This window comes from Echinops telfairi, unplaced genomic scaffold (assembly GCF_000313985.2).
Source record: "Echinops telfairi isolate 266 unplaced genomic scaffold, ASM31398v2 ScPeMD7_7467;HRSCAF=8505_1, whole genome shotgun sequence".
Lineage (NCBI taxonomy): Eukaryota > Metazoa > Chordata > Mammalia > Afrosoricida > Tenrecidae > Echinops > Echinops telfairi.
In genome coordinates, this window is record NW_022111368.1 from 43,705,111 (window position 1) to 43,720,513 (window position 15,403).

General features: G+C 41.3%; 1 protein-coding gene across 1 annotated transcript in view; it reads right to left on the reverse strand.

The window, feature by feature from the left end:
- Positions 1-15,403, reverse strand: part of EIF2AK3 (eukaryotic translation initiation factor 2 alpha kinase 3) — a 96,311-nt gene that overhangs the window by 41,396 nt on the left and 39,512 nt on the right. The window contains exons 3-7 of the mRNA XM_004707940.2: positions 7,806-8,000; positions 4,513-4,643; positions 2,538-2,772; positions 2,050-2,212; positions 851-991 (exon numbers count right to left, since the gene is read on the reverse strand). Coding sequence (XP_004707997.1) covers positions 851-991; positions 2,050-2,212; positions 2,538-2,772; positions 4,513-4,643; positions 7,806-8,000 — 865 coding nt within the window. The remainder of the gene's footprint in view (positions 1-850; positions 992-2,049; positions 2,213-2,537; positions 2,773-4,512; positions 4,644-7,805; positions 8,001-15,403) is intronic.

Genomic DNA, 15,403 nt, shown 5'->3' on the forward strand with positions numbered 1-15,403 from the left:
AAACCACTTGTGGAGGTCACCTGGCAGCCAAAAGACAGACTGGCTCATAAAAGATATCATTCTCACCTATAGGTATCGTGCTTTTTCAAGCACTCGTCTAAACGAGAGTTAACATTTGCCCCTAGACCAAAGATGACAAGCTAAGGGGCACAAGGAAGCTAGATAAGTGGCTGCAGAGCAAGCCGAGTGGCGATAAGGAGAATGCTGCGCCACTGGGGAAAGTGTAACTGAGGTTACTGAACAATAGGCATGGGGACTGTTCATGAGAAATGAATTTGGTATGCAAATTTTCTCCAAGAGATCACAACAAAATGTAAAAAAATAAAGCACGAGTGCCTCATTGATGCCATAGATATTTAACCACCGCTCTGTCTGAACATGTAAAGCCAAAGAAACGGCCTAAGGATCTCGCCTTTGAAAGCTCCGGTCTCATAGAGGAAGTACACTATGAGGTGAGCATGCAAGTAAGAACACAGTCACAGGAACAGAAAGGTAACCAGGTGGACCGATATCTGAATTCAATTCATTTAACTGCGGAAAGATAAAATGTTGGCTACGTTTTACTTACAGATTCTTCATAACAATACATTAAAAGCTAAGTGCTACTTGGGAGTAGTCAATGAGTGGTTAAGAGTTTTTCAAAACTGTACAGAGAAATATTTTATTAACATTGATTTCTAGTGAAGCAACTGCTGCTTTAATGAAATACTTTGAAAATGAAAATTCATTACTAACAATTGAAGTTTCTTCCTTGTTTATCAGTAAAATACTGAGTATATAGTAGTTCTAATCTCTCTGATAGACCTCCAAGCACTTTAACAGTATTCATGAACTTTGATAATTAACTTACGAATTAGGGGCTTCCATTTGATTGTCGGCAAAGGAACAATGGCCTTTTCATTGTTGACAGATTCCAAGGCTTTGGGGCTTGTAGGAAACTTTTCTGAAATTCTGACTGATGATTGTAGATACAGCTGGCCCCTATACATTCCTGATTGAGCAAAAGCATTACCAATTATGTTTAGAATAGATAAGTTTCGTTTTGATTGAACAAAATTAGATTCATTCCAGTTATTTATTCATTTGCTACCCAGCTCTTTATAACAGAGAATCGGGCCTGGAGCACTCAGATTTTGACTCATAGGTTACCCAGGGAAAGTGAAGGGGAGAAGGCCCATATAATGTTTCTCATAGAATAACAACATATTTCCCATAGTTACAGGAAATTTCCAACAGTAAGAGGCCAATGTACCCTGTGAAACTAATATGAGAGGGCTTCAAAAAGCTCAGGGTAAGTTTACAATCATTTTAATTCTATCATTCCATAAACCTTTTGAAGATCCCTCATAGCTGGATGAAATGACTCTCTCCTTAAAAGTTACATAATGCTCAGAATCCCAGAGATATTGCTAATAATTCCATTAAACACTATCACAATGCGTGTGTGACATATTACTCTTTCAAAGTTTTGCTTTTTTTAAAATGAGGGGTGAAAGGGACACTGATAGTGCTTAGATAATTTTATGAATATTTGACCACTGAGACTAGTTCAAATAACTAGACTTGGCATTTCAAAATGTATTCTATTAAAAGTCTTCAATTGCTCAGAAGCACACCAGAGTTATTATTTTTCAGATCCGTTGCATAGCTGCATAGAGAAAAAAAAAACCAAAAACCTATCTCTAAAGGGAAGCAAACAGATACAGATGCAAATGCAAGCACACACACAGAACATTTGAAGACTTTGAAGACACATGCATGCGTCATTTTGAAGCAGGCTATGTGACAGGAACATTCCTACGTCTTTCTGATACAGGCCCCAGAGAAAAACAATATGTTACAATAATTAAATGTTTCAGAAGTGAACATATTGAACAACAGCAGGCATGGGAACCAACATAAATCTCCAGGGCATTCATTCTAAGCCAGTAAGTTTACTCAGGTATTACAACTACTATCAACATACCTGAAGTTGGACGGCCAATGTGGGGAATGTAACCTAAATAGATGGCAGCATGTACTATGACCGGAAAAGAGGTTTCTACTCACCCAAGTAAACACTGTTCTCCGTGGCCCCTCGAGCAGCCTCCACAATGTCTTCTTCATCTTCTAAAACCTCACTGTGGGGCACGTAACTTGTGTCATCAAAAAGACTGATTGGAATGACTTTGTCGTCCTTAACCAACCAGGCAGATGCAATTGGAGTACAAAACTAGGGGAGAAAGGGAGAGGGTTTTTAAAGCAGGGTTAAGAGCTCGGCTACCAACTGCCTAAGTTGGCGGTTCAGAGTCATTTCAAAGGAAAGACCTGATGATCCACTCAGAACAATAAGCAATGTAAACCCAATGGAGCTTGAGTTCGAACTGACCATGCCACCTAGGTCTTGGTCTTATGTCATCTCAACTTATAAAACACCATTCACAATCACAAATTACTGAGGAATAGAAAACAAGAATCCCAAATGGCAGCTAACTCCCTCCCAACCCAAGGAGTTCGGTGACCCCGGGCGAGGAAAGCGCACAGGGTTTCTCAGGTACCTGATATTCCCATTCCAGATGTCCGCCTTTCCTATTAAACGCCATGACCTTCCAATCAGCAACAGACACTTTGATGATTGTGTTGACTATGGCAGCTTCCTGTTCTTCCACATCTGAAATGATTTTAGACTCCTCCTTGTCCCCCCTGGGTTTAATGGTGCTTTCAATAAATCCAGCTCTAGTTTCCATGTCTGGAATATACCGAAGTTCAAAGTGGCCAACACTGAAATTCCACCTTAAATTCATAAAGGTGTGTTTTAGAAATGACTTTGAAATGAAGGAACCAGATAACACATCATTCTTCTACATGCAAGACGCAGATCCTAAAATCTGGGAACGAGAAAAAGAACAACTCCGCACACCCTTCAGGGAAGGAGTGTGCTGACAGTTAAGGCCACAGGAGGGCCCTCGAGGGCTTTGCACTGACCCCTTAGGAGCAAAGCTTCTCCAAGTGTGGGCTGACTGACAACAGCTGGAGGGACAGACATTTTCTCAAAAAGAAAAAACAGATTTTCATGCTTCCAAATCATAGTGCTTTTCTTAAAACCATCAAGGTGACCTTAAAATGGGGTCCCATGCAGTCTGCTTACCCTGCTTACCTCTAAAGGCTACGCACATTTCATTCAAGTGCTGAGAAATTAATGTATGCCAGCAAGCTGATGTAAAAAGTAAGATGAATGCATCAACTGTGGATTTTTTATAAAAACATAGCTTCAAAAAGGCAATATCATCCAGTACAATAATCTCAGATTTGCAACTTACTTTTTTGAGCTTCAGTATTCTTACCCATAAAAGGGCAGTAGTAAACTTTCTCCTATATCTAATAGAAAAACCACTTGGTTTTTGATAGTTAGATATAAAATTCCACGTGAAGAATTCTAACTTCCACTGAAAAAAATCTAAACTTCAAGAGGATGGAGCTTAGATCTCTGACCCTTTCTGCTCAGGAAGCTCCAAGACGTGTTGATTTCAAGCAGCAAACACTCAAACATATGGGAAAAAAATATATTCCTTCAGGATAGAGTCAGTTGTTAGCCAATGCAAAGCTCAGTTCAAATAGTCCAGGGAAAGCAGAAAGAACACATCCTTAACTACGTTTGAGAGAAGTCTCCAAGACTGAAACCAGAGATTGATTACATCAGAATAAGCAAAATCTGAAGGTCTGACTCACTGTCAACAGATAAAGACATAACAATAATTTTATTACAGAGGCAGTTTAAAATTTAAGTATTCAGTTTAAAAAGCCACGAGCCTGGTTTAGATCAAACTATCTGTTCCAGTTGTGTCTTAATTTTTAATCACATATCTAAATGTTATAAAAAAATCATATAAAGAATTTGGTTTTTGGAAAGAGGATTCGACCAAATAAATGGTATTCTAATGCTCTAAGAACATAGACTAAAATTATTTTGAAACCTGGGTAGTAAGACACTCTGAAGCAACTAGACAGAAGAGCGAGCTCAGTAAGCAGAAAACAAACCCATGAACAGATTAGTTGGGCTATCATGGAAAATGTCATTAACTTAAGGCGAAACAGAGTCATTGTACTGGACTCCTTTTGGCTACTGTATCTTGAAGCACATGGTAAGAAGTTCAGTTCTAGAGTTGTAAACCCTGAGGCCATTTTTAATTTAGGAACTATAGTTCTCTTTAAAAAACAATGTTTTCAAGGAATAGGTTCCCAAATTTACTTGTCCTTCAGAAAAAAAAAAAGAAAGAATGACTCATCACCTTTCTTCCAGCAATGAAACACTTCTGTATGACAGCCCGTGATCCAGGACCGAGTGTGGGCCTCTGCTTCTGCAGCTCTCCTGGACCACCCCACCCACCAAGGGGCAGTACTGCCCACTTGGGGAACTATTGTTTCAGGACAACAAAGTTGTTCAGAAAATCTCCACAAATGAAATACTGATGATGCTGGTGTTAGGTACACTTTCCAATAGTATCTATAGTAATACTGTCTCTGAATACATACTTCTCATTGCCACTGCGGGGTCTGACAGCTCTAACGGTTTTCTGGGTCCGTTGCAGAAGCAGGATGTCTTCTTGTTCCATTTCATCACTATCCCATCGGCGACAACCCAAAGCGGAGCAGATATACCTCACCTGAAAAAAACAGATGCAGACCAGTGAAGGATACAAGTTAGAGAGATATTTCTTTCTTTTTTAATCGTTTTATTAGGGGCTCATACAACTCATCAAAATCCATACATACATCAATTGTGTAAAGCACATTTGTACTTTCATTGCCCTCATCATTCTCAAAACATATGCTTTTTTTTTCTTTTAAAATCATTTTATTGGGGGCTCGTACAACTCTTATTACAATCCATAATACATCCATTGTGTCAAGCATATTTGTACATTTGTTACCATCATTATTCTCAAAACATTTGCTTTCTACTTGAGCCCTTGGTATCAGCTCCTCATTTTTCCCTCCGTCCTCCACCGTCCCTCTCTCATGAACCCTTGATAATTTATAAATTATTATTTTTTCATGTCTTACACTGTCCGATGTCTCCCTTCACCCATTCTTCTGCTGTCCATCCCCCAGGAAGGGGGTTATATGGAGATCAGTGTGATTGGTTCCCCCCTTCCCCTCCTGGTATCACTACTCTCATTATTGGTCCTGAGGGGTTTATCTGTCCTGGATTCCCTGTGTTCCCAATTCTTATCTGTACCAGTGTACATCCTCTGGTCTAGCTGGATTTGTAAGGCAGAATTGGGATCATGAGAGTGGAGGGGAGGAAGCATTAAAGAACTAGAGGAAAGTTGTATGTTTCATTGTTGCTACCCTGCACCCTGATTGGCTGGTCTCTTCCCTGCAACCCTTCTGTAAGGGGAGGCATTTCTATACTCGGTAAAAGTAAAGGAATATTGAGGGGATGTGTAAGAAGTAACCGAGTAACAAGAAGCCCCATCAGTAAGAAGACCAAATGCTAAAGTGCAGTATCTAGAACCATGAATGTACCAATACACATTTCTATGACCCAAAAGAAATGACTAGCCAGCTCTGTCATCTTTGCAAAAATGTCATAAATAAAATTTCAACTGAATTTTCAGAAGAAAAAAAAAAAAGAAACACACTCAAAGAATTTCTGCATAATAACAGATAGATTTGGCTAAACCTTGATTTCAGCAGTTTCCAGACTAAGAATAGACTAAGAACAATGGGCTGTTTGTGAGGGATTAGCCACCAAAAACTGTGTGAATAGTAGTAGGACAATATCTGACAGTCCTGGAAGACACTGAAAATATGGCCGTCCACCCAAAGTAGAGGAGATTTTAATGAGCTGGGAGAATAAAAGTTTCCATGACCTTCATTTGCTAGTGGGGCATGACTCGACAGGAGAAGAAACCAATGCAAGCAGCCATTAATAACTGGTACACAGATTGTGCAACATATGGATGCAGAAAATCTTAAGTCATCAAAAAGTAATGGATAGCCTAGGTATTACTGAGCTGAAACGAATCAGTAGTGGCCATTTTAAAGCAATCATATTATTTACAATTCCAGGAATGACAAATTCAAGGGGTGATGTCATATTCATCATCAAAAGAATATCTCAAGATTTCAGTTGGAGAACAATGCTTTATGTGAGAGTATAACACCAACACCCACAGAGTCCAGTTAATAATGCCATTCAAATTTATGCACCAGCCACATAAGCTAGTGAGGAAGAAGTGGAAGAAGTCTGCCACTTTCTTCATCCGTAAATTGATCAAAGATGTACTGATAACTAATTATTGGGCAACTGTTGGGATTCTGAATGGCAAACAAAGTTGGTGGTTCAAAGCAAACCAGCTGCTTTGTTGGAGAAAGAGGAGGCTATCTGTCGTGTTAAGATGCACAGCCTTGGAAAATCATCAGAGAGTAGCAATTGACTCGATGGCAATGATGGGCAGTTTATTCAGCATGTAACAGGATTCATTACTAAAAAGTTTGAAATACTACAAGTACCATCAAAATGTAACAAGAAATATGATGTGTGTACATGCTGTTGGGAAAATAATGTCAACAGACTTGCTCAATGACAGGGTGCCATAAAACTTGAGATATGGCTACATCTGTTTTTCAGTTATGTATTTCAAAATGCTTATAAGTAGGGTAGGCAGAGCCATAATATTTTCAGTGCTTAGCAATACAATAGGCGCGCTGGTGGTGTAGCGGTTATGTGCTGGGCTGCGATCCTCGTGATCGGCAGTCCAAAGCCACCAGCAGCTCCAGGAAAGGTACGGCCTCGGAAACCTATAGGGGGTTGCTATGAACCAGCAATGGCTCGATGGCTCTGAGATAGGACAACACAATATGGATCAGTATAGGTCTCATGGTAACTATAACTTATGCTTTTTTAAAAAACATTTTATTGTGTTTAAGTGAGTGTTTATACAGCAAATTAGTTTCCCATTCAACAATTTCAACACCAATTGTTTAGTGATATTGGTTGCTATTCCCAATGTGTCAGCACTCTGAACACCGGTTCCCTACCCCTCCTTGCCTTTTCATCAAAGCTTCGGGGCCCATGCTGCCTGTTTGGTCTCTAGTTGCTGCAAAGAGCACATCCTTGATAGGTGGGGTGCTACTGTCTATTTTATAGGCCCATCTATTATTTAGCTATAAGGTGACCTCAGGAAATGGTTTCAGTTCCAGGGTAAAAGGATGTCATTAGGTGATGGTCTTAGAGGTTAATCAGATCCTTTTTAAAAAAAAAAGGATCTTTTTAATTAGTTACTCCTAATAATAAATTTGTATTACAAGCCCTAGTCATAGAAGGAAATTATATGATAGTTACTTTCCAAGAGTTAATACTGGGAAAAAATCTAGTTCAACAACAGCATGATCTAAGCCAAATCCAAACTTGAAAGTCTTCTTAATCTTTTAAAGGTTCTTCCATTTTCTCACCTGTAAAATGAGTACAGATTTTCCTCTTGGGTTATGATAGGACTAAACCAGATAAGTGAATGAGTAGAAACAGTCATTCTTATGATCCTGGTGACTATTAGTCTTCGGAGGGCCTGTCAGCTGTCAAAACGGGAAAAACTAGGTACCACTAAGGACTCTTCTGAAGATTGACAATACCTACATGAAACACATACTGCTCAGCCCATCCTTACTAAAACAAATGAGACTCTCAGAAGGAAATGACAGTCCATCTCAAAGGATAAATCAGAGTTGACTGAAGTGTTTTCTCTATCCTATGTATTCTGATTTTCTCAAAAACAAAACATAAAACCCCCCAAACCCAAAAACCCACCATTTGCACTCACCTTTCCACTATAGGCACTGAGCCCATAGGTCGTGAAAGATTTCCCTCCAGCCAAAACAACGTCATCTCCATACTTGTAAGAAGATTCCAGAAGTGACTCCACCGTGAAAGGAACTGTCTCCATGCTCTCCCGGTCTCGGTCCCACTGGAAGAGGTCTCCATCGAGAGAAGGAATGATCATCTTATTCCCAAACACCTACAACAAAAGCGAGACTTTACAAGGGTCCTGGGGTTGATAGGAAGAGGAGCAACTAAAAGCCTGGGTTTGGGGCCTGATGCACTCCAGCAGCCTTCTGAATAGCCAGAGAAGCTACACAGCCCATCAACCAACTGTGAAAGAATGGCGACTCTGCTTCCTGGATCAGCAAAGCACAATTAAACAAACAAACCCCATGGTCTTCAAGCACATCCTGACTCTTCCAAGAAGGTCATCTTTATGCAAGTGACTGACAAAACTTTCTCTTCACTGAGCAGCTGATGGGTTCAAACCTCCCTCCACTCTTTCATTTATAAAAAATAACCAACTGCCATTAAGTCCATGCTGACTCATAGGGGCCCCACAGGACAAAGTGGAACTGCTCCCTAGGGCCTCCAAGGCTATATATCACCCCACCCACAACATTTTATCATGGTTTCTGCGCAAGTCCACACAGCAAATTGTTTTTTCATTTGGCAATTCATATATAAACTGTCCTGTGACATTGGCTGCAATGTTTCAGCTGTGTCACCATTCTCCCTCTTGGAAGAAGATCCCCCTCAACTTTCGCCCTCAGGGCAGCCTGGTGGAGTCGAACTGGTGCCCTGGGAGTTCGCAGCCTGGTGAGCAACCCACGATGCCACTAGAACTCCTGTTCACAAAGCAACAGTGGTCCATACTTATAGATGAGTTACCAAAAGAAGTTTGTGATCAAGTGAATTTAAGAATACTTAACTGCAGAACTTCTTATAGCCATTCATATACAAATGTACACTATGATTTCCTAGCACAGCAATAGCATATGCTGCACTTCCCAGGCAAATCACTGACACAGACTTGGAGATTGGTATCTCGAGTCTGCACTGAGCCTGGTTAACTACGCACTCTGGTTTTATGCTCTGAGTTTTCTTTCCTTTTTTGAACGATGTTTAGTAAGAGTCCTCACGGCGTGGTGGGTTAGGCAGTCATTAGGCTGTTAACCACAAAGTCAGCAGTTCAGACCCAGCAGCTGCTCTGCAGGAGAAGGATGAGGAAACCCACAGGGGCAGTTCTATCCTGTCCTATCGGGTCACTCACTATGAGTCAAAATCAACCCGATGGCAGTGAGTCTATTTTTGGGGGTGCTGGGGGTGGGTCCACAGGGCACCCAGGCACTATTCTGGTGCTTGAGTTAAATCAGTGCGAGCAATACAGACAGTAATCACGGCCCTTGTGGTGGAGTTTAAACTCAGGTGATGGGAGAAAGCAACATCATGAATTAATTATAAAGAATTTTAGTTGATAAATGCCACAGGGAAAATACTAGAAGATTGGAAAATGTATGTGTGTATGTGAGGGGGGGTATTCATAAGGAGGTCAGAGTAGGTCCAATTGAGAAATAATATTTGAGCAAAGATGAGAGCGTGAATCCTTGCAAAGACTCCACGGGAAGCATGTCTGTCCTGTTTGAGGAACAAGGAGAGCAAATAAATCGGAGAGGGAGAGAGAGAGAAGCAAGAGAGAAGATGGTGGCTCAGATGATATTGATACTTGGATGGAGGTAGTAAAGTTGGTCAGGTCTGGGATCTAACTGGAAGATAAAGTCAATCGGATTCCATAGAAGGCTGTCCACAGAGCATGAGAAAAGAAGCCCAAAAGACCACCAAGATTTTGGGCCAAGAATATCATCTCATGGACAAGATACACAAGTTTTGGTACATGGTTATGTGACCTAGACTTCGGGCACTAAAAAAAGTATCTATCTAGTGATAAACATACAGAGATACATGTATATAGATAGATACACACACACACTCAAAGTTTTGTGGAAATGGAGCATAAAATAAGGAAATGTTGAAAAGGACTTTAAGCAAACTTTAGTCTTGTGAACGTTTTAAACACAAGTTTTCTCTGCCTTTTATTGCTTTTGTGCTTTAAGCAACAGAATCATTTCTTTGAAGGGTTAATAACAACAGCTCCACGGCCAGGGAGTCGATTCTGACTCGCAGTGACCCAGCAGGGTGGGCAGAACTGCCCACGTTGGTTTCTAAGACTATCATCTTCCTGGGTGGAGGGAACTTCATCTCTCTCCTGTGGAGCCAAAGGGACCCTGGGAGTTCCAAGTTGGTGCTGAACTCACACATCTCCCTTCTACTACCCTTCCAGGGGCTCTACTGGTGGAGTGCATTACATGTTGGGCTGCTAACTACAAAGTCAGCAGTTCAAAACCACCAGCTGTTCCACAGGAGAAAGATAAGGCTTTCTACTCCTGTAGAGATTTACAGTCCTGGAAGCAATTCTACTGTACGAAGGGTTACTAAGAGTCAGAGTTGACTTGATGGCAGTGGACTGAGTTTACTGTCCTTCCCCCATGCCTCGGGATTTCGAAAGGACAGTTGAATGCCATTATTCTAACCTAGGTTTTAGGTTTTCAGTTCAAATCCTTGTTATCTCTTGCCGGACCTCTCATAATAGCCTCTTTACAATTCTTCTTAACTTGAATGTCCTCAATCCAATCTCTACATATCTTCTAGATTAATCTCTCTGAGACGGTTTAAGCTTGTTATTTACACTTCTCAAAAATCTTCAACAGCTCTTTATTATCGTCTTAATTAAAGACCCCAAATCCTAAGTATGACATTGAACGCCCTCGAAACATGACCTCAAACAACATCTCCATGTTTGCCTTTCATTTCTCACTACGGAAGGAAACTGGGAAACATTACTTAAGAATGTCACACACCATCACTGCACTGTTAGGGCTTCCTTGTCACTGCCAATGTCACTTCTTGCGGGAAAACCTCCTGCCCAACTCTGCCTAACAAAATCCTATCTGACCTTCAAGCTAATATTACTCACGCTTTGAAATTTTGGGAGGTATAAATTTAATGATACAAATCTTCTCAATCCTAATACTATTTTGTAATACGTTTGGCCCTAATTATAAGCTGAAACACCATTAAATTTTCAAAGAACACCCAGACATACTTACCAGGTATGCTAGTGTTCACACAATCTTTGTTACAGAATCTGCTCCAACCTAGTGCGCAGATCTCATTGTCTAATTCCATTCCCCACTAAATGAGACCACGGCTCCTCAGAGAAACGGTTCATTCCAGGGCTGGAGCAGGGTCGATATGAGATCAGCCTTTACTGTTTTACTGAGAAAAGGGTGGGGACATATCACAAGTATGTAAGTGAGAGCTACAAGGAGCTCCCACTGGCCAAATCTGGGGCAATTTGATCACAAAAGTAATAACAAATAGATAAATAACAACTAGGAGGGAAAGGAGGTCTCTTGCTGCAATAAAATGCCTAAGGCTGAGTATATGTGTAGGGAAGCTAAAGGTAGAACAATCAGCATTTTGCAACATCACAGGAAAGACTGGATCAGGCAAGACTCATCCACGGTGATGGAGATTTTGATAAGGAACTATTTCAACTGTGAAGTCTCCCCACAAACACTTAGTTGGTATGACAAATGAAAACAGATAGTACTGATACATTGGGAGGGTTTAACAATATCTTGACTGGGTTAAAAGAAAGTGAACATTATGACTACATGGCAGGTGTGCCACTCTGAAAAAAGCCACTGCAGCACCTCTGCGGCATTCCAGCCAAGACTGCACACCCTGAACCTCATCAAAGGAAACACCAGCCAAGCACAGAATAAGGAGTTTCTTTCTTTTTTAAAGGGAACAGAGACTGTGGTGTTTAAAAATATCACTGTCATAAAAGACAAAAAAAGGCTGTAGAAAAATCCAGATTAAGAGACTAAAATGACAAATACATATAAAACTGGTCCTGGACTAGGTGCTGCCCTGGGGTGGAAGACACAAGAGAGGACAGTATTAGGTCAAGTGACACAACTGGAACATAGAGGGCAGAGCAGAGGAGGGTTTTATCAGTGCAAATGCATGAGGTGCACAAGGGTACTGTGATCGTGTAAGAAAAGGTCTCTATGAGGAAATGCAAACTATTAGCCTATGATGTAAACTGAACATCAAATGGTACAGATGAAAACAAATGAGTGGCAGGGAGGGGAGAGAGTGGTCAGAGGAAATGACAGAGCAACCAGGTTGAACAAATGTTCGGGTGAGTGAATCCGAGCCCAGGGGGGCTTTTTGTATTTCTCTCAAACCCTTCCTCAGGCGAAAGATCCCATAAAGATTTACAGCCTCAGAAAAGGTCTCGATGGGTCAGAATTGACTCGTTGACAGGAGATGATCTATTTGTGCAGGACCCTGGTGGCACAGCAGTTGAAGTGCTCAGTTGCCAACCAAATGGTCAGTGATTAGAACACACTAGCAGTTCCTCTGAGAGAGAAAGGAGTGGCAGTCTGCTTCCATACAGACGCACAGCCCTGACAAGCCCGTGGCGCAGCCTCACTCTGTCCTGTAGGGTCAGCCTGTGTCCAAGTCAGCGCGGGGCAGTGGGCTTGAGGGTGTTTTGGTTTGCTTTGTTTGTGGTTTGAAATGAATTCCAAATAAGGGAAAGGAAAGAGCACCCAGAGCCTGTGAGAGCTCTGTGATTTACCTCAGAAGGTTCATCATAATTCTGGGTAAAGATTTCCATTATTCTTCATGATAGGAAAAAAATCAGACTTCTTATTAAACTCAAATGATATCACCTTGTACCCCAAATAATATCTTAGAGTGTCATTATCATCTTAGTCTTTCCTTTCTTACATAGTCTTCCCCCGCCACCCTTCTTACATTTTTTGATGACAACAGATAACAGATTTAATTTTAATAAATTTTTTCTATTTATCCTTTGTGGAATGTCCTAACTGAAGTTGTCATTGGGAGTAAATTTATGTCTTACTATGCATGCCTGGCAATAGTAATAAGATGGTCCATTTCAGGTTATAGATGGGAAACCAAATATGTACTGCTCTCCACCTTCCAGAGCTGTTGCTGAGGTTAGGTGTCATCCAGTTGATTGGGACTTACCGTGACCCATGGATGACGGAAGGAAGCACTGCCCGGTCCTGTGCCACCCTCACTGTCATTCCTATGTCTGAGCCCATCGATGCAGCCACTGTGCCAACCCATCTTGTTAAAAGGCTTCCTCTTTCTTTGCTGCCCTTAAGTTAGGTACTCTAAATTCTGGTTGGCCTGACTTTAGCAGAGTGGGTTACTCCTTGAGTTGCCAACAAGGTCAGCAGTTCAAAAACACCCGCTGCTTCTTGACAGAAAGATGAAGCTTTAGATGGCTGTAAAGAGTTAGTCTCAGAAACCCACAGGAACATGCCTACCATGTCTTATAGGGTCGTTATTACTTAGAATCGACTTGATGGCGGTGATTTGGGGTTTTTTGTTTTGTTTTGAGGACAGTTAAACTCAAATAAGATAAAGCATTTTTTATTTTGTTATTTTTAGTTTGATTTTTTTTTAAGCTATTCCAATTGTCCAGTCATCCCGAGAGCTGTACCAGGGGGATGCGAACAGGGAAAGCAGGTGTGTCCCACTACAAGAGGAAGCGGCATCGTGGGTCTACGAGCACAAAGCATTTCTTGTCGCTCTTTCCTCCTCTTCCAGTAGCAAGCTCTTGCCCCCTAAAGCAGAAGCGGGTCCTCAGGGAACACCATAGCTCCAAAGTGCTAAAAACAGCTGTCAAACAGAGTGAGGGACGTTTTCTTTGCATTAAAGATGATCTGCAGACCTCCCAAAGTAAAAGAACACAGCCTTATTATCTCCCATTAAAAATACGGGTGACATAATTTAGACTTGCTCAGACTGGTCATACTGAGCAATAAAGATTAAAGTGCCTCATTTTAGAAGCACTAACTCAGTGCTTCTCTAACTCAGTGAGGCAAGCACAAAGGAAACAAAATAAAGCAGCATTATGACTCAATAATGAATCATTCTGCCATATTTCTGGATGATGGTTTTAAAAGTTCACTTCTGTGTCTCTGCTCTTCACTGATTGGCTGCCCATGAGTCACCCAAATGGCTGCTAACCTTTGGACCAATCACCGTGCAGTCTTTCTAGCAGCCGGTATGGAAGCAGATGGTGCTTTTCCTTGAGAGCCCCAAGAATATGCATGCAGTTCAGGTAGAGAGATGACATCACCCCTCACAATAGCATTACCTCACCTCCTAAGCAGAGGAATGAGTCACCCGGATAGTCAGCTGCAAATCTCTTGATAGAAAAAAAATGTAGGTTATGGTGATGCATTTTCACATCCCACTGGTTCGTCCATGTAAACAGCTATTTGTTCTGATTCGCTGCTCTGCATCTCAAACTAATTCTGTGGCTTGCTCCCCCTCCAATCATCTTAAAACTCACACAATTCTTGTTCTCTTGTCTAGAGTGAGGGTATTTTATTTCCTCTATTTGTTTTTGTCCATAATTTAAAAGTAAAAGGCTTGTTACATTGGCTAGGAAATGCAGTGCCAAGGTTACACCCAGAATAACTGTGTAATTACAAAGCAGTTTAGTAAAATAATTAAATTTTTCTTTCTTTTTGAATTTTTAAACATACCTTATTGTATTTTGGGTGAAAGTCTACATAGGAGATTCAGTTCTCACTTACCCATTGCTATGCTCATTGTTCAGTGATGTTCTTTACATTTTCTACAGTATGTTAACATATCTGTATTTCCATTCATCTAAGTTCCCTGCTGTCCCAGCCCCATGACCTTGTCATTTTTTCCTGTTAGGGTAAATGTTGACCATTTGGCCTCAGATTTTTTCGGATTGGCTCCCATGATAAAATTAATGAAGTCGTGGTGGCCGACTGTGGGGTCTTCCTATGTGGCCCGCAGACTGGCCAGACACCCCCTCCCTTCCCCCAACATCCACTGTCGGGTAGCCAGGACTGTCCCATCAGCCTGCCCCCTGTCCTGTCCTTTCCCCCTTGAATAAAGCACCTGTGCCCTCAGGAAAAAAAAAATTAATGAAGTACTCAGGGGTGATACTGTTTATTTCCTGAGCTAACCAGTTAATTTAGCTGCAGGCTGATGTCTGGGAGTAGTTTCAGTAGACATTTAAAGGGAAGCTCAACTGGTCCAATAAGTCTGGTCTTTTTAAAAAAATTATTTTAATGGGGGCTCATACAATTCTTATCACAATCCATATACACATCCATTGTGTCAAGCACATATGTGCATTTGTTGCACTCATCGTTCTCAAAACATTTGCCTTCTACTTTAGTCCTTAATATCAGTTGCTGATTCCCCCCTCCCCCCTCCCCCTTCCCTCATGAACCAATTCATAAATTATTATAGTTGAGTCATAAGTTACACTGTCTGATGTCTCCCTCTCCCCTCTTCTCTGCTGTCCATCCCCAGGGAGGAGGCTATACTTAGATTCTTGTAATCGGTTCCCCCTTCTACCCCACATTCCCTCCACCCTCCAGGCATCGCCCCTCTCACCACTGGTCCTGAAGGAGTCATCTGTCCTGGATTCCCTGTGTTTCC